The sequence below is a fragment of the Vulpes lagopus genome, chromosome 6 (genome assembly GCF_018345385.1).
Source record: "Vulpes lagopus strain Blue_001 chromosome 6, ASM1834538v1, whole genome shotgun sequence".
NCBI lineage: Eukaryota > Metazoa > Chordata > Mammalia > Carnivora > Canidae > Vulpes > Vulpes lagopus.
This window is the reverse complement of record NC_054829.1, coordinates 76,942,275-76,967,387: the sequence shown is the minus strand read 5'-3', so window position 1 is coordinate 76,967,387 and position 25,113 is coordinate 76,942,275. Positions and strand designations below refer to the sequence as shown.

Genomic DNA, 25,113 nt, shown 5'->3' with positions numbered 1-25,113 from the left:
TTTAGAAATTAGGAGTGGGGGATCCCTGGGTGGCTCAGCGGTTTAGCGCCTGCCTTCGTCCGGAGGCGTGATCCTGGAGTCCCGGGATCGAGTCCCACATCGGACTCCCTGCATGGAGCCTGCTTCTCCCTCTCTCTGTCTCTGCCTCTCTCTCTCTCTGTGCCTCATGAATGAATAAATAAAATCTTTAAAAAAAAAAAAAAAAAAGAAAGAAAGAAATTAGGAGTGATAAGGCACATGGCCTTAGAGAAAAGGCAAGTTGCTTAGGGAGAGTGCACAGGGAGACAAAGGATGTAGTTTAACAATGGGTCTTAGAGAATCATTACAATTTAGGGGAGAGGAAGCCAAAGCAAAAGCCTAAGGAAAAGCTTCCAGAGACATAGGAGAATATAAAAGAGTACAAGAGTTCCACAGGTTCCTAGGGGAGAGAATAAGGAGGTGGAACTTCAACCATTCCAACTGCTACAGAGAAGGCAGTCTGAGGAGGGTGGAGGCATGTGCAGTGGTTTTGACAACTAGTAAAGTCTTTGCCGTGGAACTGCAGGGGCAGAAGCCTGACTATGGTGAAGTAAGAGGTGAATGAGAGATAAAATGGGAATGGCAAGGGCAGATCATTCTTTCAAAAACTTGGCTCTAAAGGGGAGAAAGAGGGTGGTAGCCACAAGTCTGGAGGAGATCAGGGAGGGAAAGGTTTTGTTCTTGCTGTTTTGTTTTAAACAGAAGTTTGAGCAAGTGTATGTGAGACAGGCAACTTCAGGATATGGGACAAAGAGAATGACACTCCTCAGGACTCATGACGAAGTAGGAAAGGATGGCATTTTAGAGCGCATGCGGGGAGTATGACTTTATTTATGTGGCAGTAAAGCCAGTTCCACTGAAATAAGAAAGAAGGAAGGAAGGGGCAGCCCCGGTGGCTCAGCGGTTTAGCACTGCCTGCAGCCCAGGGTGTGATCCCCCACGTCAGGCTCCCTGCATGAAGTCTGCTTCTCCCTCTGCCTGTGTCTCTGCCTCTCTCTCTCTCTCTCTCTCCTCTCTGTGTATTCCTTATGAATAAATAAATAAAATCTTAAAAAACAATTTACAAAAAAGAAGGAAGTAAGATGTTGATGCTCCTAAGCATGAAAGAGAGCAGGGTGGGAGGAAAATTGGAGAGACTTCACACCCAATGTCCTCTATTTTCATTATGATGCCAGAAGAGGGAAAAGTGAGGGGTTGATGTGGAAGGTTGGGGTTTAAGGAACATAACAGTGAGGACTAGAAGAGTTGAAATTTGATGAGAGATATTTAAAAGAATTAATGACTAAGATATGGTCCTGCCCTTAAGGAGCTTACATCCAGGTAGGGAGACCAAATGAAGTTAATTCCTCCAGTAAAGATAAAATAAGTGTCCAAGATTTGCAATGCCAAGATAGGAAGCCCAAACTGGGGAGCTTTTTTCTCCCCAAGTTAGAAGTAACTATCTGTTCTAGGGTGGAGTGTCAAGTCTCCTCACAGGCCTCAAACATAAAGAACAGAGAAATCTTGAAACAATCAAAAGGTCCTAAAAGAAAAAAACAAAGACACATGTTGGGAAAAGGCTTCAGAGATAAGATATATATCTTATATATAATATAAGATATATATATATATATATATATATATATATATATATATATATATATATATATGATATATGATTCTTCCACATGGACAGATAAGTGACAAAATGAGGGAAAAGAACAATGAAAAAGAGGATCTAAATCTAGCCCACTGAGGTACCTGGTGGCTCAGCGGTTGAGCATCTGCCTTTGGCTCAGGGCATGATTCCAGGAGAGTCCTGCATCAGGCTCCATGCGAAGAGCCTGTTTCTCCTTCTGCTGTGTCTCTGCCTCTCTCTCTCTGTGTCTCTCATGAATAAATAAATAAAATCTTTAAAAAAAATTAAATGTAGCCCACCAAATCTCACATTTTGTTAGGGGGAATATATATCAGCGCAACCTGAGAAAGAACAGTTTGGCAACATCTAGAAATAATTTTCAAATAACATATCTATAAAAAGATTGAAAAAAAGAGCTAAATGCTCATCAGTAGCAGGGTAGTTAAATCGTTGCAGTACAACGCATACAATAGAATACATTTATGGTCATTAAGAGAATGGAGTAGCTCTATACATATTAGCATGTAAAGATCTCCAAAGTATATGGTTAGAGGATGACAGTAAGGTGTAGCACTGTGAGTACAGTATGCTGCAGTGTGGAAGGGAAAAATATACATAAGCCCTTATGTGCTTATTCATGGAAACAATATTCTGGACTGAAATTAAAAACAATGACTGCCTCTGAGGAGGAAAACTTATTTTTCACTGTATTTCCTTCTATAACTTATGAATTGTGTACCATGCACATGTATTACCTATTAAAAAGCACAGTTTCTCAAAATTAGCTTCTCATTTTAAAAATATATTACATTGTATCTTGAGATAACCAAAAAAGTCAAATAGCTGTTTGCTGACTTTTTCAGTGATGCAAATAATTTAATAAACCTTCCTAAAGAGCACAGCATGCTTTCATATTTCGGGATCACTTTGATCTTTAAGAAGATAGGGAAATACTTTCCTAAAGGGCATTACATCATGAGCCTATCCATAAGAGCCAAAAGACGATTTAATTTTAAAATTTGAGTAAACCCAAGTTTTGCTTGTGGGTGTAATTCAAACAAAGCCCTTTTGTTGCATTCCTAACCACAAACAAGGAAGCTCAACTGTGTGGGATGGGTCGGCTGATGAAACTGGAACTAGCAAGTGACATGATGTCCTTCTTAGATGATTCTGCCCTACACAGGTATGTGTAGAATACAAAGCAGACTACCAGCACTACCACATAAAACATCATATTTTCTAATCCACTCACTAACCCACCTACCTGCCCATCCATCATCAGTTTAGAGCACAATATGTTTTAATAGATGACCAAGTCCAACTTAACAAGGTTCTGGTCTTAACCATCCCCCATAACCCCAATATATCACCTGCTACATAATATATTCTGTAAATTAGGTCTATTTGAATTAAGATGTTATGGATGTGGGTTAAGGGTCTTCCTGATATACTCACTGAGCATTATATGCTTGGCCCAGGGAAACATATGCTTCCTAAAGTTCTTTTTGTGTGTCTCTGCTATTTTCCCCCTATTTTTCCTCATCTATTTTTAAAATTATAAAGTACTTCAATCATATATAAATGAATTCAAATTAATATAAGGAACACCCATGTATTCATCACCAAAATTAATCAAATCTTTATATTTTCCTATTATTTAAGTACTCTTTTGGATAGGTAATCATATAGTTGAAAGATCAAAGTCATTGAGATTGCTTACTCCATGTTTTCCAGCCTCTGCCCTCCATTTCTCTTCAGTACTTAGAGCTTCCTTGTGCCTTGTTTTCCTTTTAGCTGCCTCATATTCCCTTGTGTGAATATACCCTATTTATTTAACAAGACCCTTTTTGTAGATACTTTTTGATTTCCAGTCTTTTGCTATTACAAATAATGCTTTAGTGAATAACCATGCCCATACACTGTTTTCTATCTATGCTGATATATCAGGGCAGAAATTCCCCGAAGTAGAATTGTTGACTCAAAATTGGCACTTGCAGTTTTGACAGTTAATGCTAAATTGCCCCTTTCATACTTTAAAGAGGAAGCAGGGCAGCCCTGGTGGCCCAGCAGTTTAGTGCCGCCTTCAGCCCAGGTTGTGATCCTGGAGACCCCAGATCGAGTCCCATGTTGGGCTTCCTGCATGGAGCCTGCTTCTCCCTCTGCCTGAGTCTCTCTCTCTCTCTCTCTCTCTCTCTGTCATGAATAAATAAAAAAAAATCTTTAAAGAGGGAGCAAACTCAATGCAAACAATTAAATGTCACTGTACAAGTAATTTTTGGTGGAGGTGGGGGGAGATTATATCTTTAGTATGGTAGAACAGATGATCTGAACTACAGTGCCTATTTAGGCATTTCCTGTCTACAGGACAATGATAAGCTTCAAATACTGATGGCAAAAATATTTAGCAATTGAAAACTATGACCCAGCCAAGCTACACTGAACTGTACTCATAACATTTGTTTCATTCTATAGATCCAGATGGAACTCTCTGCAATAAAAATTACCCTTTATTGAAATATGTTTTCTACATGTTCAGAGGACACAGAAAAGCTCTAAAAATTCTTAGAGTCGAAAAAGCCTATGATCTTCAAAAAAAAAAAAGGTGGTAATTGTGCATTAATACACTGCGGCGAAGACACTGTTTTTGAGAAATCCTTGAGACCCTCCCCACCTTAAAAGCATTCCTAGCCTCTAGTTTCTAGGACTATAGGGCTCTTCAAGGCTGTATTTCAGATTTTTTTGCATTTACAGAAAAATCCAAGCAAAATTTTCTACAGCTTTTATAATTGTCTCACTAACATCTGTGTCATAAACAAGTGGTTCAGTGGGTAGAAAAGTATGCATTAGATAATATAACTCCATAGCAACACAGTCCTTTCTGGAAAGAGAAGTTCTTTTTAAATGTCACATCCTGATAATATGCCCTGGGGACTTTTGGCTTTAACAACTGAATCACAAGTAAGAGTGAAGTGTGCTAACAGATGGACAAAAGCCTCTAACATCTAAAATTTGCATAAAAGATGAAAAACCTTTTCTAGTTAGATGCTTTACCCCATTCCTCACACCTGTCCAAACACGCTTTTACTACTTGTTTATCTCTTCCCCACTCTCTATTCTGACACATTTTAAGAAAGATTTAAATTTTATTGATGACCAAAGAAAACTATTATCGTAAAGTAGAGGGACCAGCAATGGGGGTGGGTGCTTTTCACTTAGTCACCAATGGGTGATGGTATTGTAATGTCTTTTTCTCAATATCCCTCTCTTTCTACCTTCCTCTCAACTCTGAGGACTCAGAATAGTCAACTCTCCTTCCCACACTTCAACGTTTGCATATAAATCATGGCAGAAGTTGACGCAAACACCATAACATCTCTGATCCTTAAGAGCATTCATTTTGTCTTTTATAGACTTTAAAAATTCAATGACAAAAATAGCCTAAGTTCTAATTATCAATAACTTAGTCTTCTCAAATCTCAGTTTGCAATTTGGATATCTTACTTGTTGGAAAAGGAAGGAGGCACTGGATTTTACCAATTTCTTCAAAGAGCCGATATTATGATTTTAGAATTTTATTCTCCACTTCTCTGTGCCATAGAATATGTTGCTGGAGCTCAGATAAGAGAAATCACTTTTATGCTGGTTTGTTTTTATCTTCCACACACAGACACCCACAAACATATTCTTGGGGATTTCAGAGAGGGTTAGATAGTTGCAGAGAACTAGAAATATTATGTGCACTTGAATTACTGCCCCCTTTTAAGAAGAAGCTGCGTGGGGGCTCTGCCGGAGGACTCCTGTTGGATAAATCAGAAGCAGTTCATCAGGGCATAATGAAAAGGTTTGCATGGCTCTTCCCCTCCACCCAACGGGCTGCAGGGCTGAGGGGCAGGGGGGGATGGATATCCTATGACTGTAGCTGGAAACCCTCCTCCTCCTTTAGGTATAAACCCACACAAGATTGTCCTTTGAGACTTTAAAGGAGTCCAAATACCAACCAAGATATTTCAAAATTAAGCTAATTAATTTTTATACAATGCCAGAGCATAAATAGAATTTGCCAAAACAAGTGAAGAAAGGTTTTTTTTTTTTTTTAAGATTTTATTTATTTATTCATGAGAGACACAGAGAGAGGGGCAGAGACATAGAGGAAGAAGCAGGCTCTTTGCAGGGAGCCTGATGTGGGACTCAATGCCCTGAGCCGAAGGCAGACACACTCAAACGCTGAGCCACCCAGGCACTCCTGGTTTGGTTTAGTTTGTGAGGCAAAAGCCTTACCTTTTAGAAGTTACATTTTTTCCAACCACCATTCCATTAAACAAAAACAAATGGATGGCCCCTAAACCTCCAACACCAAAGAAACTGAATTCTCTTTTGGGGTAGGTTTGATGTGTTGCATCAAATCACTCCTAGTTCACTCTTGTCATGTAGAGAAAGAGGCCACAAACAAGCAACTGAAGGAACAAGAAAACAAAGCAAGGGACAGAAAGAATTCATTTTAGAGAAAAAACCTTCAACAGTGGTCAAAAGAAGAATCTATATCTTTAAATCATATCAGAAAGGGATTGTTCACTAAGAAAGCTTTTACATATTATAGAAACATGAATGAAAAGAAGACAGAAGCTGAGAACTTTAAGGACACTGGCTCCAGCTTCTCAGCATCTCCCTATCAATATTTTCATAATAAATTTTACAGCAGTTTAACCACCACCATCACCCACACATAACCTGACACTGGTCAAAGAGAAAATAATACAACTCCGAAGAATGCTTCTCCTTTATTAACTTTCAAATGAAAGGATGCCAAATTAAACTTGAAAAACCAGCCCTGTGATCCCTCCTCTCTGTGTGTTTTATAATATAAGCAGTTTGTATTTTCTTTTTTACCTTTTACATAGTATAATAATGATGAATTCCTCCAGTAATAAATATTCAAATCACCCTGAGATCTAGAACGTTACCATGACTGACGCACCCACCTATGACTGACGCACCCACCTATTCTTTCCGTGCCATATGTTCTTTTAAGTTATACTATCCCTAGACGCAAGCACTGGCATTAAGCATAGCTCTGAACGAAAACTCTGAATCAAGATGATATAAGAATAAAAACTGATTCAAATTATTGTGAATAGGGAAAAGATAGTCAAGTATTTATACCTTCAGTTCCATAATATACAACCAGCAATCTCAATAAACCCTTCTTTTCATGTAAATTCAAAGTTCAATAAGAAGACCACACCTTGTCTTTAGAATTGAGAATGTATTCACAGGTTCCTTCTCTTCAAACAAATGCTGGCAATGAGAATAGAGAAGAACTTGGCTGTTAGTACATGGATGGCCATTCCTTTTGAGAAATAGGAATAGTTACTGTGGAATTCCCCCAGGGAAATGGGGAAGCAAAACCAAGGAGTTCACACAAAGCAATTGCTAATCTGAATGAGATAAAAAGCCACTCCAAATATGCATATCATAAGAATTATGGTGACTGTATACAGAGGAGAGAGAATGATTGAAAATTCCCATGCAGAAATATTAACAGTACTGAATTACATGGGTGCTCAAATAACAAGAATTTTCTATGACAATTTAGAGAAACAGGCTTAAACTTAACCTGTGGTTATTTTGCTTTATAAACAGCTATAGTACAACATCAAAAAGACAGCTGTGAAAGGCTTCACAGTAGAGAATCCCGCAATGAAAATGCTGAAGTTTTTTCCCACAATAGTAGTGGACTTACCTGGTGGCAAACAGAAGCATCCTAGAAAACAACCCTCTGGCCAACTGCACGTCATATTCAGGGGTGGGATAAAAAGCCATTTTGCCCTACTACTGCTCTCTCCGCTCCCAACAATCCCCTGTGCTTCCCGTCAGGGAGAACCGCCCTGAACTCAACTCTCCAAGCGTGCAGCTGGGTGGGACTTTCAGTCCCAGGCACCTCTGCAAATTGGCCAATTAAAACCCAATTCCTGCCAAATCAGAGGGGAAAAGGTAACCCTTGGTAACTTTTCCTGAGAAGAGCTAGCATCTGAGACAATAGCACACAGCTTAGAAATGCTAGAATTCCATTTTGTGGGCAGGAGGAGGAGGAAAACAAGGAAAACCATCTGCTGATAAAATGCATCAAACTGGAATCAGTAAGTTTCCTTGAATGATCTCTGCCAAACCCGCACCCTCCTCCACATGCAAAAATGCCACTGTCTGCAAAACTGTGTCTTAACTGCTTTAAACTTCCCACAGTTTGGAAGGCTACTGAAGCAGAGGTCCAAATCAACATCTACTAAACCTTAGGAGGTCTTCCACTGACTTAGTGTCACCAGGACAAAACTCACTGCCAAGGGAAGTGCAAAGTGCCAGCTGAACTATCCTCACTGCTCAACTGAGAATGAACTAGGGGTCAAAACCTGAGGTTCTATTATGGATTTGTTTAGATTTACTTTACACAGCATAGACCACCATGCTGTAAATGCTTAATAAGTAGATGAGATAGTCATTGTAATGATGGTGGTAACTGGTGGGGGAAGGGATGAGACGTTTACAGGGGAAAGCACTAGCTCAGGAAATCCTGAGTTTTAAGCTGAAACATTTTGTTTCCTTTACCAACTCACTGAACTACCCTGGCCTAAGGCTTGGCAAATCTTATGGAGATGTTTCTATTAAGATAAGTGAGATCACAGGATTCCTACTGACAATTTAGGGTAAGAGAGCATTCAGGGGTCTAAGCAGGAAGGGAAGGATGGGTTCAGATCTGTGGGCCACCAAGAGTTTCTCTTCCTAAACCTGGTTTCTTGGCTGGTCCCTGTCTATACCTGGGGAAGATGGGAGTTTCTTGCTTTTACTCTTTCATTTTACTCATACATAAATGAAAAAAATCCTTCCTGGCTATTTTCTCCACAAAAAAAGGAACTATCTATAACTATGACCCATTACACTTGGCTTATGCGGTAGCACTTTTGAATTCCAAAATCTGTGACCTGTCACAAATGAGACCTGCTCAACTCTGACTACTAACCTCCCAGCTCAATACTTGGAAGACTCCTAAGAAGCTGGTAAACACATCATTTCTGCATAAGACATCAGCACCTCATCCCTTTCCAAAATTCAAGACAGGATTTAGACCAGACCCAGCCTGAAAGAGCTTCCAATAACCAAAACTAGAATAATGTAAGTGATAAAATAACAGTAGCACTGGATTACAACCCACAGAATAAAATAAATGTATAAGAGTCCTTGTGGATATAAACAGTTAAAATAAGAGGGAAAAGAGACAGCTCTTCCTTACAGAAAAATTCCAATTAATAAATGTAGAAGGAATGAAGAAAATATAAACTCATCTTAGAATATTATAGTAATAAATGTTGCAGGGAATGTACCCACCAATGGAGAAAGTTTGAGGAGAAACAAGGATATTTACATAGCCTCAAAGTAATCTCCTCCAAGATATTTATCAATTACAAAGAGACAACTATACAGTAGAGAAATCTGGCAGACTTCATGTCAACCAAATAATCAAGGTTGATATCATTAGGAATAAAACATGCTGACATGTAGTCCCTGATAGGACGTGCTAAGAGGGATGCATCGCTTCAGTGGTATTCTTGCCAAAAATGTATAATGTCAATCTAACCATGAAACAACATCAAACAAATCCAAATAGAAAGCATCCTACAAAATAACTGGCGCATAATCTTCCAGTGTGTCAAGGTCAGAAAAGACCTGGAAATCCTGAGGAAATATCACAGATTAGAGGAAACTAAGGAAACATGACAAATACAACATGACATCCTAGAACAAAAAAGGGACATTCATAGGGGGAAAAATGATAAAATCTAAATAAAGTCTACAGTTTATAAGCCTTAGAGTCTGTAGTTAATAGCATTTTACTAATGCCAATTTCATAGTTTTGATATTTGGACTATGGACATAAAAGATGTTAGCTTTGGGGAGAGCTAGGTGATAGATGTAGCGGAAATCTTTGTACTATTTTTGCAACTTTCTTATGAGTCTACAATTATTTCAAAATAAAAAGTAAAAACCAAAATGGGCAGGATTTAGGATCAGAGTATAATTGGATGAGAACCACTCCAATTTCCAAGGTCAGTCCTTACATCAATGACACTTGGGGTGCAGAGAGCTCTTCCTCTAGAAAAGAGGAAGCAGATTGTTGTAGGGGCTTACAACAAATATAATTGTGGAGACAAGACACAGGAAAAATTCCTAGAGTATACCGAGTTACAGGGATAGGAGTGGAAACAATGTATGCAACTATGTAACATATAAGTCATGACTTTTAAAAAAGGCAATTGCTTGCTGTATACTCCCTTCTAGTCTCCCTTCACACATAGCACCGTTGGGCAGCTTTGACCATGCTGGTGAGGGCAACCCCAGCTTGTTTTAAAGACAGTCTCTTCATGGATAGAACACCATCTAGATACACAATTAGGTTCATTTGTTTTATCCAATTGTTAAAGATTGCTTTATAAAATCTTTCGTTTCAAGTTCAGACTCAAGTCTGTGTGATTCCAGTGCTCAAGTAGGCATGTTCACTCCATCTCTGCTCTTCTTGCCCTTATCACCCTGGCTCATGGTACCATAGTTATCCCCAAGTGCCCCACTGACAGCAACTCTGAAGTCACACCCTTTAATCTTTCTCCTCCCTTCTCCCATCTTTGTTATCAATCTGCCTCCCAAATTCATCTCAAATCTCATTTCATCTCTTGTCCCCTCACTGCTTTGCCTGGTTCATTTTCTGATCATTATTCTTTGCTGATCATTTTCCTCCCTGGCAACTGTAGTAACTTCATAACTACAACTTTCCGGTCTTGAGTACATTGGCTACACAGCCCTGTGGAGTCTTGCTAAGTAGAAGACTCTGGCTCTCTACACTGTGATGACCCAAGGAGGCTGAAGGGCATAGTCCTGAGGGCTCTGCTGCTTCAGGCTGTCCCTGGAACAGGCTTTGCCAGCTGGCTGCTTTGTAGCCAGAGCCCTCTGCCAATCTAACCTGTCCTCTCTTGGTATCTTCAAACTTCTTTTGGATCTTTTGTTCAGATGAAATCTTACAGATAACATTAATGTAGACACCAGATACAAGTGTTGTTTTTATTATGTAAAACAACAAATACTTTAACGTATAGTTGCATATCCATAAACAGGAATAGCTATGTAAATCCAAATCTACAGTGTTTACTTCCTTATAATGCAAGTCAACCTGTCTATGAGAAAGAGCCTGCAAACTGAAATCAGGATAATTGAGAACAACCATAATCAACACTTGTTCAGTGTTTGTGATGTGCTAGGCACTGCCTCATGTACTTTATGAGTATTCAGTCTTTCAGCACTTTCAGCAACCCTGTGATTCGTTATTAAACTTGTCTTACAGATTGGAAACTAGGAGTTTGAATACCACACCTGAGGTTACACAGAAGTGGCAAAACTGCAACATGAGTTCTAGGTGGTCTGATTCCACAGACCCCATCCTGCTCTGTATATTACACTGCCTTTCATGCTGGCACACAGACTTACGTGGTCATGCACAGAACGAAAACCACAACATCGTCACCATTCCACCTGACATTACCTCACTGTCCTGACATTCGGTTCTTGCTCCCTCTGGGCAGGCTCTGTACTAAGTGCTTTGAGTATCTTAGCCTCGGTGAAATTCCCACAGTTTTACTATAAAGTACGTCATTATGCTGACTGTCAAGACATCTGCTAGCTCAAACTGAATTTGAACCCACCACCTCCTAGTTGAATACTAGTGACCTCAAAGGCCCGGCATGGGGGCTTGATGAAGAAAGCAAAGGCCTGGCATGTCTCCAAGCACACAGTAGCTGAGAGAAAGCATAGGTACGTAGCTGCAAATGTTGACTGGGCTAACTTCATAATATTATCTCAGGACATTCCTCAATTAACAGATGACAAGAAAAGTTTTAAATGATTATCAGTTCAAAGATGAATTAATCTTGCTGTATAATTTGACACAATAGTCATTTCCAGAGTGTTTAAGACATTGGTTGGGTATATTACTTCGAGTGTTTTTAATTATAGTTTTAAAAACAGTTGTGGATGTCTTTTTAAAAAGATATCTGAGGGGATCCCTGGGTGGCTCAGTGGTTTAGCGCCTGCCTTCGGCCCATGGCGCGATCCTGGAGTCCCGGGATCTAGTCCCACATCAGGCTCTCCACAAGGAGCCTGCTTCTCCCTCTGCCTGTGTCTCTGCCTCTCTCTGTGTGTCTCTCATGAATAAATAAAATCTTTTAAAAAATTAAAAAATAAATAAAAAGATATCTGAGGGGTGCCTGGGTGGCTCAAGCAGTTAAGTGCCTGCCTTCGGCTCAGGTCATGATCCCAGGGTCCTGGGATAGAGCCCCGTGTCATGTCGGGCTTCCTGCTCCTTGGGGGGCCTGCTTCTCCCTCTCTATCATCCCCCCTGCTTGTGTTCTCTGATTCTGTCAAATAAATAAAATATTTAAATAAATAAAAAATAAAAAGATACCTGAACCAAATGATTTGTGGGAGCCCCACAGGACCTCCCAGGAACTTTAGGGATTTTCAGAGCCTAGTATGAAAACTGTCATGAGTGTAGTCTGAGCTTCTAGCAGACCTCCCTATTCAGCCCCTCCGGACCTCACTCACTAGACTGTATCTTGGCCAGCCTTGCCCCCAGTTGCCTTTTCCAGCAGTCACGTCCCTCTTCTGAACTGCTCGGCACAGACCTCTGTGCCTCTTACCTGTTCTTCGGCCGAAGCTTAACTCCTCCTAACCATGCTGCTTTCCTATGCTGGGGGTCAGAGGCGAGGTCCTCTGGGCAGGAGTCAGATGTGTCCGTACCTGCAGGGCCCAGGTCTCCACATGCATCTCTGGCAAAAATAGGAAAATGGGAAGCTGAGCATGATGGTGTTCGTGGGAAGGGGGCACAAAGGAATCAAGAAAAATGCATGAAAATTAACCATGGAGTTAGAGCAAAGCGATAGAGCTAAGTGCAGAGTTGTCAACCTGCTCCCACTAAAGTGCTCTGCCCAAAAGAAGGCAAATCTGCTACTGAGGGTCTTCATCCTTTCCTATCTATGTTTCTGTGAAGCAATATAGTGTACTTCTCGATCTCAGAATACCAGGTTTCCCAACCAAGGGGGAAGAAAGAGACATGATAATGAAGATGAACTCCCCCTTATAATTCAGCCTCCATTGGTAAATATGTGAGAGACTGGACTCACTGAAGCAAGTGTCAGACACAGTGGTTCTCTGAAATGCAGTCCCTACTTGTGTCCCTTCTCAATTTCATTTTAAGAAGAATAACCCCCAAGTGGAGCAGCCCTCCTCTGTTCAGCAGGTGGCAGCTCAGAATAATGTGCCAACTCTTGAGCCCAAGCTATTTCAGATTGTCTAGATTCCACTGTGCTGGAGGCAAGCCTTTTTATGTGTCCATTTAAATACGTCCCCCCACCCCCAGTCACAAACACCATTCCCTTAACACTTTTCCTCCATACTCCCAGGCAGTCAGAGAAAAATTTTAAGCCTTGTGCAGCCAATGTGTTCTGCTACGACAACAGCTGCATTTCTTCTCCTTAGGAGACTCTCAGCTCCCGAATTTCCAAATGCACAACTTTAAGGCCTCCTCTTGATCAGACAGTCGCCTGCATAAGCCTCTAAAGCAGATTTGTTCATTGTTTCACTTTGCTGTGTACCAGTGGTGTGTTTTTGGTGTCTGTCTTTGAGAACCTTTCTGAGACTCTGAGAACCTGCACCCCCACACACATCCCATGAGCAAGAATCTGGAGAAGATGCAAATGTGTGCTATTTCTCCTCCGCCTGAGCCTCAGGGGAGAAGCGGTGGGATTATCAAATGGCCATTCATTTCTTTTATTTCAGGACCTGGAGGGAGATGACCAGGGAATTTCCATTTCTTAGTTATGCTTCCACAGCTAAGCACCATCATCCCCCTTTCTGTACATTACTTTGCTCATCAAATTTAGGATGCCTGGCTTTGAATGTAGTCAGTGTAAGCCTGAGCTGGAGCCACGTCTGGAGGCGTGGCTGAGGTTCTGTCATTCATGAACTGAAAGACATTGGGCAAATGCCCTCTGGGCCTCAGGCTATGCATTGTTCTGTACAAGTAAGAGGGCACAGCCTGGCTCTGAAGCCAGCACCCCTGCACTGGAGTCCTGGCTCTTCCTGCTGACTAGTCTGTGACTCTGTCCTCCCGGTGCCCCAGTCCTCTTATCTCTGAAATGGGTGTAAAAGAATACCATTTTTCAGGGAGCTATTGAGAAGCTTAAACCAATTCAGATGAAGCACCTGGAATAGAGCCTGGCACATATTCAGCGTTCAGCAAATTAGCCAATATTATCATGCCTATCTTCCAAAGTTGCTTGTAAGGTTTCTAGATGTCTATTAACTGTCTAGCATACTGCCTTCACGTGGTATATACTTAATTATTCTCAGTATCATTTTACTGCAGTAAATGATAGTAGAGCTTCTTTCTGCTAAGATGTTACACAAAATAGACACAACTAAAAAGACCTAATCTGTGCTGGAAATAATAGCAAGAAAAGCTCTGGCCACAGAGTTAACATGCCAAAGCCTTTTGCAGATTTCATCATGTGGTCCCCAATTGGGATGACTCCTATAAACCCTCAGAGGGACCAAGCCCTCTAGCTTCAACAGGGGCAGAAAGTAGGTTCATGATATCTCACCATCCGATGTGTGAATGTAAAGATTACATGGATGTAAAGAGCACACCCAAGACCACCCACTGGTATAATTCATTCTGATAGCAAGCTTTCTTTTCCGTTCTAGGCTCCCCTCTAGATCGTGATGTTGTCTGCTAGGGGGAAACAAAGACCAATCCTGAGGTTTCATAAAACCTTTGTGGCATTTAATAACTTCCTCATTTTTGGCCTGAACTGCAATCACTGGCGCTCGGTCCTTGACACACAATAACTAGGCCTTTTCCTCTTTCCTTTGCCCACACTCCCTTCCTGGGAGGCACCAAGGAACAGAAGGTCGGGTACAGTGTCACAGTGAAGGGCTGGCAGCAAGAGCAGACAAATGGGAGCACAAAGAACAGGAGATGATCTCAAAAAGGAGATGACATCATCTTTTTAAGGATTTTTAATATATGATTCTACGTGACCCTAGGAATGCAGAGACCCACACCCCAGCACTGCTCTCTGTGGCCACATGTGGTCCTGTCACTTGCCACCTCCAGGGGACCAGCTGAGGTTAGCAACTGGGTATGACAGTTCATGGAATTCATGAGGCTTGTCCCTGCCTGCAAACCCCATGCTAAATTACAGCAGGGTCCCCATGCTAATCTTCATCTCCCCCCCACCCTGGATGTCCTGGCACCCCCAGCCCTGAGTGGGCTGTCTGGATACGTCATACATCTAGAGAGAGTGCAGGAAGAATCACCAGCACCTCGAACACAGATTTTCTGCTTTTCTGGAATAATCTGGACAACAAATAAACATTTTAAAAAATTCATATGTCCTAATGAAAAAAAAAAATCTATACCCTGGAATGAGGGTTGGGAAGCCTATCAACCCACCTTCGAATCCTCACTTCACCCTTTTATCCCCCTGCCAATCATCTTATCTGTACACTGAGCTTGAGCTGTCTCTGGAATGCACATTTTCCCACCCACGTGAGGTCACCATGCTTCTTGCCTCAAACAGACTAGAATTGACAAAGACAGTAATGTGCTTTGATCTCATCAAGAAGTGGTGCCCCACTGGTGTGACAGTGATGCCACATGACCTGGGAAGGATTATTCCAAAGTCTTTACTATAAAAGGATATGTATGTTTTCCCATATGTCAGGAGTTATTCTTGTAACTTCTCTAAAGGAAAGAACTAACTTTTTAAGCCCCATTTTCCAGATGAACAAGTGAAGACAGAGAAGTTGTGTATCTTGGCTCAGAGCACCCAAGGAATAATATTCACTCAGGATAAAAGTCATTGACAACCATTTACTCTTCTTCCTTTCGGTTTAAAAGCTTCAAAAATATTTAGTTTATGTAACAATTTCTATAGTTCCTAGAGTGACTAACCCAGATGTGGTCAGAATGGGTGGAGAATGGTGATGGTAGAAACACTAATGAAACATATTACCAAATGAGCTAATTTTTGCCTAAAAGATACTCAAAGGTACACTTTTTACTTTAAAACACCCAAAAAGGGACTTGGGTGGCTTGGTCGGTTAAGCGTCTGCCTTCGGCTCAGGTCCTGGGATGGAGCCTCATGTCAGGCTCTCTGCTTGTGGAGTACCTCCTTCCCCCTCTCATCCTCATTCATGCTCTCTCGTGTGCTCTCTCTCAAATAAATAAATAAAATGTTAAGAAAAACATATCTAAAGATACACTGTAGAAACCCTGGAATCAATGAAACAAGTTCAAGTGAAAAACATAAACATAAACCAAACAGCTCTCCATCTTATGGGGCTACTTCGAGATCCCAAAAGGTACCACATTCTCCTGGCTTATCCATACTTGTACTGCAAGGTTTGATTTTGGATCAAAGTCCAAAATCCATGCTAGCTATACCAGGCTATATACAATGGGCAGTTCACAGTGTCTTCTGACCACCTGTTTGCTGGTCTCTCTTCTACTACATGCTTAGAAAGGCAAGCATATCAGAGTTGCTTGATAATTATTTGTTAAATGAATGAACTCTTGCCAAATGTTCAACAGATTTGTAACATTTCTTCCCTCCTGTCTCCTATTAGTTCACTTAACTTGCTGGCTAAGCCCAGGGCTGGCTTGCCTTCAATTTTGCTTTTCTAAACCACTATGCACCTAGGGCCACCACGGCAAGTAGTTCACGGTACACACATAATACAGATTTGTTGAATGGGCTATAGGAGACAATAAAGGAAATAATTGTGGGATGCACCCAGAATGGAGTTCTCTGCCCATCAACTCTAAAGGTATTTACCATAGGGACGCCTGGGTGGCTCAGCAGTTGAGGATCTGCCTTCAGCTCAGGGAGTGATCCAAGGGTCCTGGGATCAAGTCCCGCATTGGACTCCCTGCATGAGCCTGCTTCTCCCTCTGCCTGTGTCTCTGCCTCTCTCTATGTGTCTCTCATGAATAAGTAAATAAAATCTTAAAAATAAAATAAAACAAAGGTATTTACCATATACATTTTGGGGGAAGGTAGGTCTTTCTCCTTATACTTTTCTCTATATGATTGTCAGCCAATTTCTTTGTAAAAGTACAATTCAGCCCTGTTTGGTCCATCTCATTAGCAGCAGGCTTTTGTGGGGGTAGAGAGGACCATTGTGGGGGGCTGTTGCTGAGCCTTCCAACAAACCGTTGGCAAAGCACAGTACACGTTTGCTGCCTGAAGTTTTGAGGCAGCCAGAATGCTTTTTGAGATTAAGCAGAAAGAAGTCCATTTATACAGGCCTAAGTTTATCCTCAGAGCTCTTTGGAGAAATTCCTTTGGATTTACGCTGGATGCATGTGTGTACTCATTTTCATAATTTGCCTTGTTAAATGTCATGTTTTTGGCTTCCTATGTTTCTGTTCCTATGATATTCTGTTCCATGCCTAACATGCATGAAGTTGGCCTAATTATCATGTCTCTCCTGGTAGCAGGTCTTGAGTGTCATTGCTACAGGCTTCCCACACATCTCCCCAGGGTCTCCTGGTGGCACAGTGGGGAGAATGCCTGGATTCTTGGCTCCTCCAGTGTCTGCAAGAACATTTTAAGAACTGATGATGTTGGGTACAGAGTTCTGTTCTTAGTCTAATATAGCTGTTCTCTATTTTCTGATGACTAAGCATTTATCATAGTTTTCAGAGTATGAAAAAAAAAATTACCCTTTCTTTAAAAGCCCCCTATTCCTGGCCTTTTGGTCTATATATTTATATATATACATGTCTATATATTTAGACCTAATCTTCTGGATCACTGTCCCTCCCTTACTCTCCTTTTTTGCTTTTTTAAATCACTGTATCATCTAGGAAGCTCACTCTCTATTCTCTCTAGAGAGAGATCTAGGATCTAGGCCTGATCCCTATCTGGTGTTTTTTATCATAGGCATATCACTGACTTGTACTTAAAAACCTTTTCTTTCTGCTCACCTACCCTGGTTCAGCAGCTTGCTTATTGCAGGATGGGCCACACATAACCCTTCAGTCACACAGAGATGTGATTAGTACGTCTCAGATCTGAGATGTACCAATCACACCTCTGTGTCCATTTATATCTCCCACTCTTGCTGCTGCCTTTTCTCACTTGATATCCCTTGAAGCCTCCCAGTGGATCCACCCTGTACAATTTATACCACTGGCATTCAGCATATTTCTGATGACTTTTGAAAGCATATGTGTAACCACCTCTAGATTCTAGCCAATGGCTTCCATGTCAACCTTGCACAAAGACTAGAAAAGAGTGGGTAGGGGGGAAAAAGCCACATGATTGGCTAAATCTTTTAACCTACCTAATAAACATTCAACCTGCTTCAGATTTTGACTCCAATCTCTCCACCCCACTGAAGCCTATACTTACATAGGTAGCCCAGAGCAAGTGCATAAGAAAACCAACGGCCCTCATGCAAGGCCCTATGGTTAAATTGAGGATAGCTTCACCATTGGAGGGGTACGGCCCTCACTGTGAACACTCAGAGCCTGCCCTTTAATCAACTCTGATAAGTGGCAGACTGTGTAATATGTATTAATGTGGATTCTGGAGCCAGTTGCTTTTGTTCTTATTTGGGCTCTATTACCTAGTAGGTGTTTAACCTCTGGCAGGTCACTTAACCTCTTATGTCTCAGTTTCCTCCTCTACAAAATAGGAAAATAATAGCACTTGCATCAAAGGGTAGTTGTGAGACCTGAACCAGTTGATACGTATAAAGCACTTAGAACAGAGCCTGGCGATACATGTTAACGTCTTACCAATAGAGTGAAACCTACATTTATTGGGCACATGGTAGGTACCAGATGCTGTGCTTTAAAAAGTTATTCAGTGAATTTTCTTATCATTTGAAACAGTGAAGATCATCATTACAGATAAAGAAAGCAAAACGAGGGCAGCCATGGTGGTGCAGCGGTTTGGCGCCGCCTGCAGCCTGGGGTGTGATCCTGGAGACCTGGGAATCGAGTCCCACGTCGGGCTCCCTGCATGGAGCCTGCTTCTCCCTCTGCCTGTGTCTCTGCCTCTCTCTCTGTGTGTCTATGAATAAATAAATAAAATCTTTAAAAAAAATAAAAATAAAACCTTAAAAAAAAAAAGCAAAACGAAATAAAACAAAGAGAAAAAGTAATGGCTGAAGACCACGCCACCCTTTATTAAAAGTCCCAAAGGATCACTGGGCTCTGAATGCGTTTTTCTTAGAACTGTCATATGCTAAACCATGCGTGCCTGGCATGTCTTCCACATCACCCTTTTGCTACTCATATGAGACAAAAAGGGCCTGGCATTTGATAACCACAGCAAGACATGGCTATTAGCATTTGATCACAGGGATCTACATGAGAGACATGAGCAGAAGTCACCCGAGGGGTGTGATGGGATGACTGTTGTGATGATGGCTCTCTAATTTCTTAAAACAGGGGACTGTGAATATCCAAAGCATTTAGGGAGGGATATAAATATTTAACTCCAGAGTGAAGGATTATGGCATACAATAACAAGAAACATGGAACATGAGGAAGATTCATGGAACTTGGGAACAGACTAGCACAGAGAACCCAGCAACTGGTTTGAAAGAAATAGTTCCTCAAGCACAAGGATGTCAGAATTAGCCTGAGGAGCTCGTCTACGGGCCTCCTCACATCAGAGGAGCCTCTGTACTGGGCAGAAATGGCACTTCAGCTAATGTACATGCATGGCTGTCCTAAAAACATGAATTTAGATCCAACTTTCTTGACTCTCTCGAGTCCTCCCACATCAGGCTTGGGGGCAAGACATGTATCCCTCTCCTGCAGGCAGGAGGAGGTGGAGGGACTCTGGCTCTGGGAAGGTTCCTTGGTCTGTGGAAGCCAAGGTGTCATTCTCCATCTACATGCAAAATGAGTTGCTCCTGTCCTAAACCTGTCTAGTGGGGTGGACATCAAAACTGGAAGTGCAGATTGTCATTCATTGAGAAAAAATAGGTCCCTTGCTAAATTTGGCATCAGTTAAAGAATCTTAGGAAAAATGAACTCACCCCCTTGTTTGTGAGGAAGGCCTAATCCTTACTTTGCCCAAGAGGATTATTGGGTTTTAGAAGCTCACACGCACTTTTGTAAAGCTCATGCCAACTGCCTTTGTGTCTACAATATGCAAGATTCGTTCTGCTGTTTAGGGTGGATAATAGACATTCCATACTATTTAAATGCCTCCGAATTACAGACCTAAATGTTTCCAACTTCTGCTGTCACCCAAAGCAGGAATCTGTCTCCCAAGCTTTCCTGCAGCTGTTGCTTTATATTCTTTGGAAGCAGGTCTGAATGGAAGGCAAGGTACCAAAGTGCAGACAATTTGTTTTTTGTTTGTTTGTTTTTAAAGATTTTATTTATCTATTTGAGAGAAGGGAGAGTGTGGGGGCGGGGGTGGGGGGAGCAGAGAGAGAGACAGACTCCCTGCTGAGCAGGGAGGCCTGGCCATGGGGCTCCATCCCAGGACCCCAAGAACATGACCTGAGCTGAAGGCAAACACTTAACTGACTGAGCCACCAATGTGCCCCCATACAGTCAACCTGTGGAAAAGTAATTGCGATTTACAATATGCTTTTCAAGGTGTTTGTAACTGTGGTTCTATACGAGGGGTTCCTACTTATCCTCAACATTTGTCCTTTCCCTTGGGTGCTACAGGATTAGTGTAATATGATCTAGAGTTTTTAGGTTTTGTAAATCCTGTAGGTCCCTACTCACCCCACCACCCTATCCCCTCCAGGAGAATTCTGGGCCCACCTGCATATATAACATAAAAATGGGATGGACAAAATCGATGCCTTGAGTTTAGCATAGCATTCTCAAAACATCATTTAAAAATATTACAAATTGGCACCTGTGCTAGGCTTTCCAATTTAGAAAGTATTTATATATAACAGATGTGGTTCTCATAACAACCCCATGAAATGTGGCCCCCTTTCACAGAAATGAAAACTGAGATACAGGTAATTTAAATACAGGCATACCTTATTTTATTGCCCTTTGCTTTATTGTGCTTCACAGATATTGTATTTTTTCCAAAGTAAAGGTTTGTGGCAACCCTGTATTGAGCAAACCTAACAGCACCATTTTCCCAAAAGCATTTGCTTACTTTCTATCTCTGTGACACATGTTGATAACTCTTGCAATATTTCAAGTTTTTTCAGCATTAAATTTGTTACAGTAATTTGTGATTGGTGATTACAACTTGCTGAAAGCTTAGATGGTAGCATTTTTAGCAATAAAATATTTTTTTAAAGATTTTATTTATTTGAGAGAGAAAGAAAGCACAAGCAAGGGGAGGGGAGGGGAGAAGCAGACTCCCTGCTGAGCAGGGAGCCCAATGTGGGACTCAACCCCAAGACCCTGAGACCCCCACCTGAGCCAAAGGCATCACTCAACGACCTGAGCCTCACCCGAGTGCCCCAAGCAATAAAGTATATTTTAGTTAAAGTATGTACATTGTTTTTTTAGACATAATGCTATTACACACTTAATAGACAATTGTGTAGTATAAACCTAAGTTTGATATGCACTGGAGAAACCAAAAAGTTCATCTGACTCACTTATGGCAGTGGTCTAGAACTGAACTCGCACTATCTCTGAGGTATACCTGTAAGCTGTTCCAGATCACAAAGAAAGTGGCAGAGCCAGGACCCAACACATCAAAAAATTACAAAGGGTGCCCTTAGCCCCCTTCTACAATAGTCATGTCACCTAAGGCTCGGTTAGATATCTGCAGGCTGGAACAGTCTATAAAAAACAAAGTTGCCTTATCCCAGGAAGAATTGAACAATTGTTCAGGGGTGCCTGATGGCTCAGCCAGTTTAGTGTCTGCCTTTGGCTCAGGTCATGATCCCAAGGGGACTCTGTCAGGCTCTGTGCTCAGCAGGGAGTCTGCTTCTCTCTCTGCCCTTCCCCCTGCTTCTGATCGCTCTCTTTCTCTCAAATAAATAAAATCTTTTTTTTTTTTTTTAATTTTATTTATTTATGATAGTCATACAGAGAGAAAGAGAGAGGCAGAGACACAGGCGGAGGGAGAAGCAGGCTCCATGCGCCGGGAGCCTGATGTGGGATTCGATCCCAGGTCTCCAGGATCGCGCCCTGGGCCAAAGGCAGGCGCCAAACCGCTGCGCCACCCAGGGATCCCCCAAATAAATAAAATCTTAAAAAGGGGTGGCGGTGGTGCTGGGTGGCTCAGTTGCTTGGGTGTCTGACTTTGACTTGGGTTGTAATCTCGAGGTCCTGGGAATGGAGCCCCCCTTTGAGCCCCACGTCAGGCTCCACACTGAGTGGAAGGTCTGCTGTCCCTCTCCCTCTGCCCCTCCTCCACCTGTGCACTCTCTCTCAAATAAATGAATAAAATCTTTAAAAAAACAAATAAACAAGCAAACAATTCTTCCAGTATTGTCTTCTAGAATTGTTGATCTCTGGTGGTTTCTATTGGTCACTGCCTTTCCTACCTTTTCTACCAAGGCTGCTTAATTTCTACCTGTTGTTACAAGTCCTATCTTAACTCTGAGGCCAGTTGGACTCCAAATGAGAAGGAATTTAAGCCTCTCAAGAGTATCTCAGGAAAGAGCTTCAAGACAAATTCTTAGCTAGTGCGTGCTCATCTTGAGCCTCAAGTCCCTGTGCTACCCTCTTCCCGCCCCCTCACCCCAAGCTTCCAGTGCCTGCCTGACCTTCCAGGTGGGACAGAAATTTGCTTTTGATACCAGTTCCTTTAAGACCAGAGCCCGTCCTTATTACTGTTGACTAACCTATACACAGATGGTAGTGGGAACAAAAGCCAAAGGGAGAGCAGGTACGGAAGTGAGTGATCATTTTTATCTGACTAGACAGGAGCAAGTCCTCCTTCCCCCCTCCACTGGGCACTAGCACGCAGGAGACAGCATCAGGCAGGAGTTTGGCAGGTCATGGGGCAGCCAGGCCAGCCTAGGACAAGAAATATATTATACAACACCCCCTCAGCTGCCCCCCCCCCACCCGCTGCAACCCCACCTTAACAGGCCTGGGAAAGGTACAGAACCCATGACAAAGAGAAGGTACTGAACTGTGACCCCCATGTCACAGATTTCGCGATGGAATGATGGCCTCTGCCCAGCCAGACCTGGCTCAGCAGGGGAGGCAGCCTCTTCTCACTGTGGCATTCCAGCTGCTACTGGTAACCATGGGAACCGATATAAAGGGCTTCAAGTTGAGGGGCAGAGGCTGGAGGCAATGGTGAAGAGGCAGGGAGGGACTTCAAGTGACAGTCCTGCAATTCTCCTCACTTTAGCCATGCACATCCATTGTGAGTCAGACTCAAAGACCAGTGAGTGGAGCTTGCACATAGCAGAGCAGCCTTGAAGGGTCAGGGACAATCAGAGAGCTAAGATCCCTGCAGGTTTCCGTCCAGATTTCTCTTTTTTCCCCCTTCAAAGAGCAGAACCCTAAGAGTTTCATCTACCAGGAACGCTGCCCTGCAATAATGTGGCTCACTTGGGTGGACAGAACTGGTACACAGTGGCATTCCTTCAAATACAGGGCTGCAAGCAGCACGCCAAATGGGACTCCTCCCCATGAGGAGGCCAGTTGGACTCCAAATGAGAAGGAATTTCAGCCTTCAGCCCATTGCCCCCAGAGGGGCTTCCTCTATGTGCTGGGGAGCTTCTCTGGTGGCTCTGTAAATACACCTGGCACCATTTGGGTAGTTGAGGAAAATGTCCTGAGATTCTGGCTGTTGAACGGCACCGCAAAGGAGAGGTCTGAATGTTGAGAACATAAATACAGAACATCTTGCACAACAACCAGGACTTTACAGAAGCAGAGAGTAGAGCTAATGCAAAGGCTCTTACCTCAACAGAAAATCATTATGTATAATTTATTTAACTATATTTTCCCCCTAGGCCTCCACATGTTTTTGGGTTTTTTTAAACAATTTATTTACCCATTTTAGAGAGAGGTGGGAGGAGGGGCAGAGGGAGACCCCCTCAAGCACACTCTCTGCTGAGCATGAAGCCTGCCGGGGCACTCAATCCCACCACCCATGAGACCATAACCGAAGCCAAAACCAAGAGTCAGACACCCAACCAACTGTGCCACCGAGGTACCCCTTCCACACCTTATTTTAATTGGCCAATGTGACTTAAGTCTTTAAATCAGTAGAGTTCTCAATGTACACTTGGCATTCACTTTTAAAGTTCTAGCTCCCGGTTCTCCAGAATTTATTCTGAAAACGCCAATGGAAACATGGAATACAAATACCCTAGGTCAGTTTACTTTCCCTCTTACTACAATAGGGCTATGGAGACCATCTTTCACCTGGCCTTTCTGCTGGAGACCAAGGTAATACCACATCTATGTTAAACCTTACAAGGGCATCACAAAGCCTAGGCCAAATCCTAACAGGTGGCCTAGTTCTCCACATGTCTTTGTTCCCAGATTGACTTCTTAGTTGGAGCCATTGGAGTGGTAGGAGGGTAAAAGGACAGGTCAGAGAGGGCCACGGACAGGCAGACTTTTGAGGGCCTGGGGAAAAAAATCTGACATGTTCATTGATGCCCTTCCTGCACCCCCCTACCCCGGCCTTCAATGGTCAACCAATTCCTCCAACACTGGTGTTCACTGGTGTACATCCCATAACAGTGGCACTAGTAGTGCCACTTACTGCAGTAATTAAATCATAAAAATAATTTTACCTAAAAGGGAAATGCAAGTGACCTCCATCAGTTGAGAGGCTGGATCCTGCAGATTTCTACCCTGGCACCTCTGTGCCCTCAGCAAACTATTTAATCTCTTGTGTTTTGGGTTTCCTCATCTCTAAAGAAGGATAACAATAGTGCCTACCTCACAGGAGTGTGAAGAAAGTATAAGAAGACTTTCCGGCAGTGCTCCCCTCTTAGCAAGTACTTGTTACATTTCAGAAATTAACACCTACCAGGTGCCTGGATATTTACTTTTACGTGTATTTTGTCATTTAATGGTTAGATTAGCCTGAATCTGATAGTATTAATACCTCTTTCAAGGTATTATCATCACCATTCTACAGATAAGGGAACTGCGGCTTAAAGAATTAGGAACTTGCCCTAAACCGCAGCAGGAAGCAGAGCTCAGATTCAGGTGTAGGGTGCTCCATCTCCACAGTCTAAGGTAGAGGAACATTTCACTGTTCTCATTTTTAGGAAGATAGTAAGAGAAAACCTTAGCAAGTAACTCTGATGTTTAAGAAAACAGTACCAATGACAAAAACAAAAACAAAAACAAAAACCAAAACAAAAACAAACAAAACCAGGATTTAAACCTCCTCCTTGGGCAGCCCCGGTGGCCCAGTGATTTAGCGCCACCTTCAGCC

The 25,113-nt window shown here is 42.2% G+C and overlaps 1 protein-coding gene across 6 annotated transcripts in view; it reads right to left on the bottom strand.

The window, feature by feature from the left end:
- The window catches only part of SHROOM3 (shroom family member 3), a 185,301-nt gene that overhangs the window by 48,624 nt on the left and 111,564 nt on the right, over positions 1-25,113 (bottom strand). For 5 of the 6 annotated variants that reach the window (XM_041757604.1, XM_041757605.1, XM_041757602.1 and 2 more), the window contains one exon: positions 12,370-12,498. Coding sequence is in view for 3 of the 6 variants with exons in the window: in XM_041757602.1 (XP_041613536.1) it covers positions 12,370-12,498 (129 nt within the window). In the remaining 3 variants the exon portion in view is untranslated. Of the gene's footprint in view, positions 1-7,376; positions 7,472-12,369; positions 12,499-25,113 lie in introns of those variants that run through there. The other variant, XM_041757603.1, reaches the window with a different exon arrangement.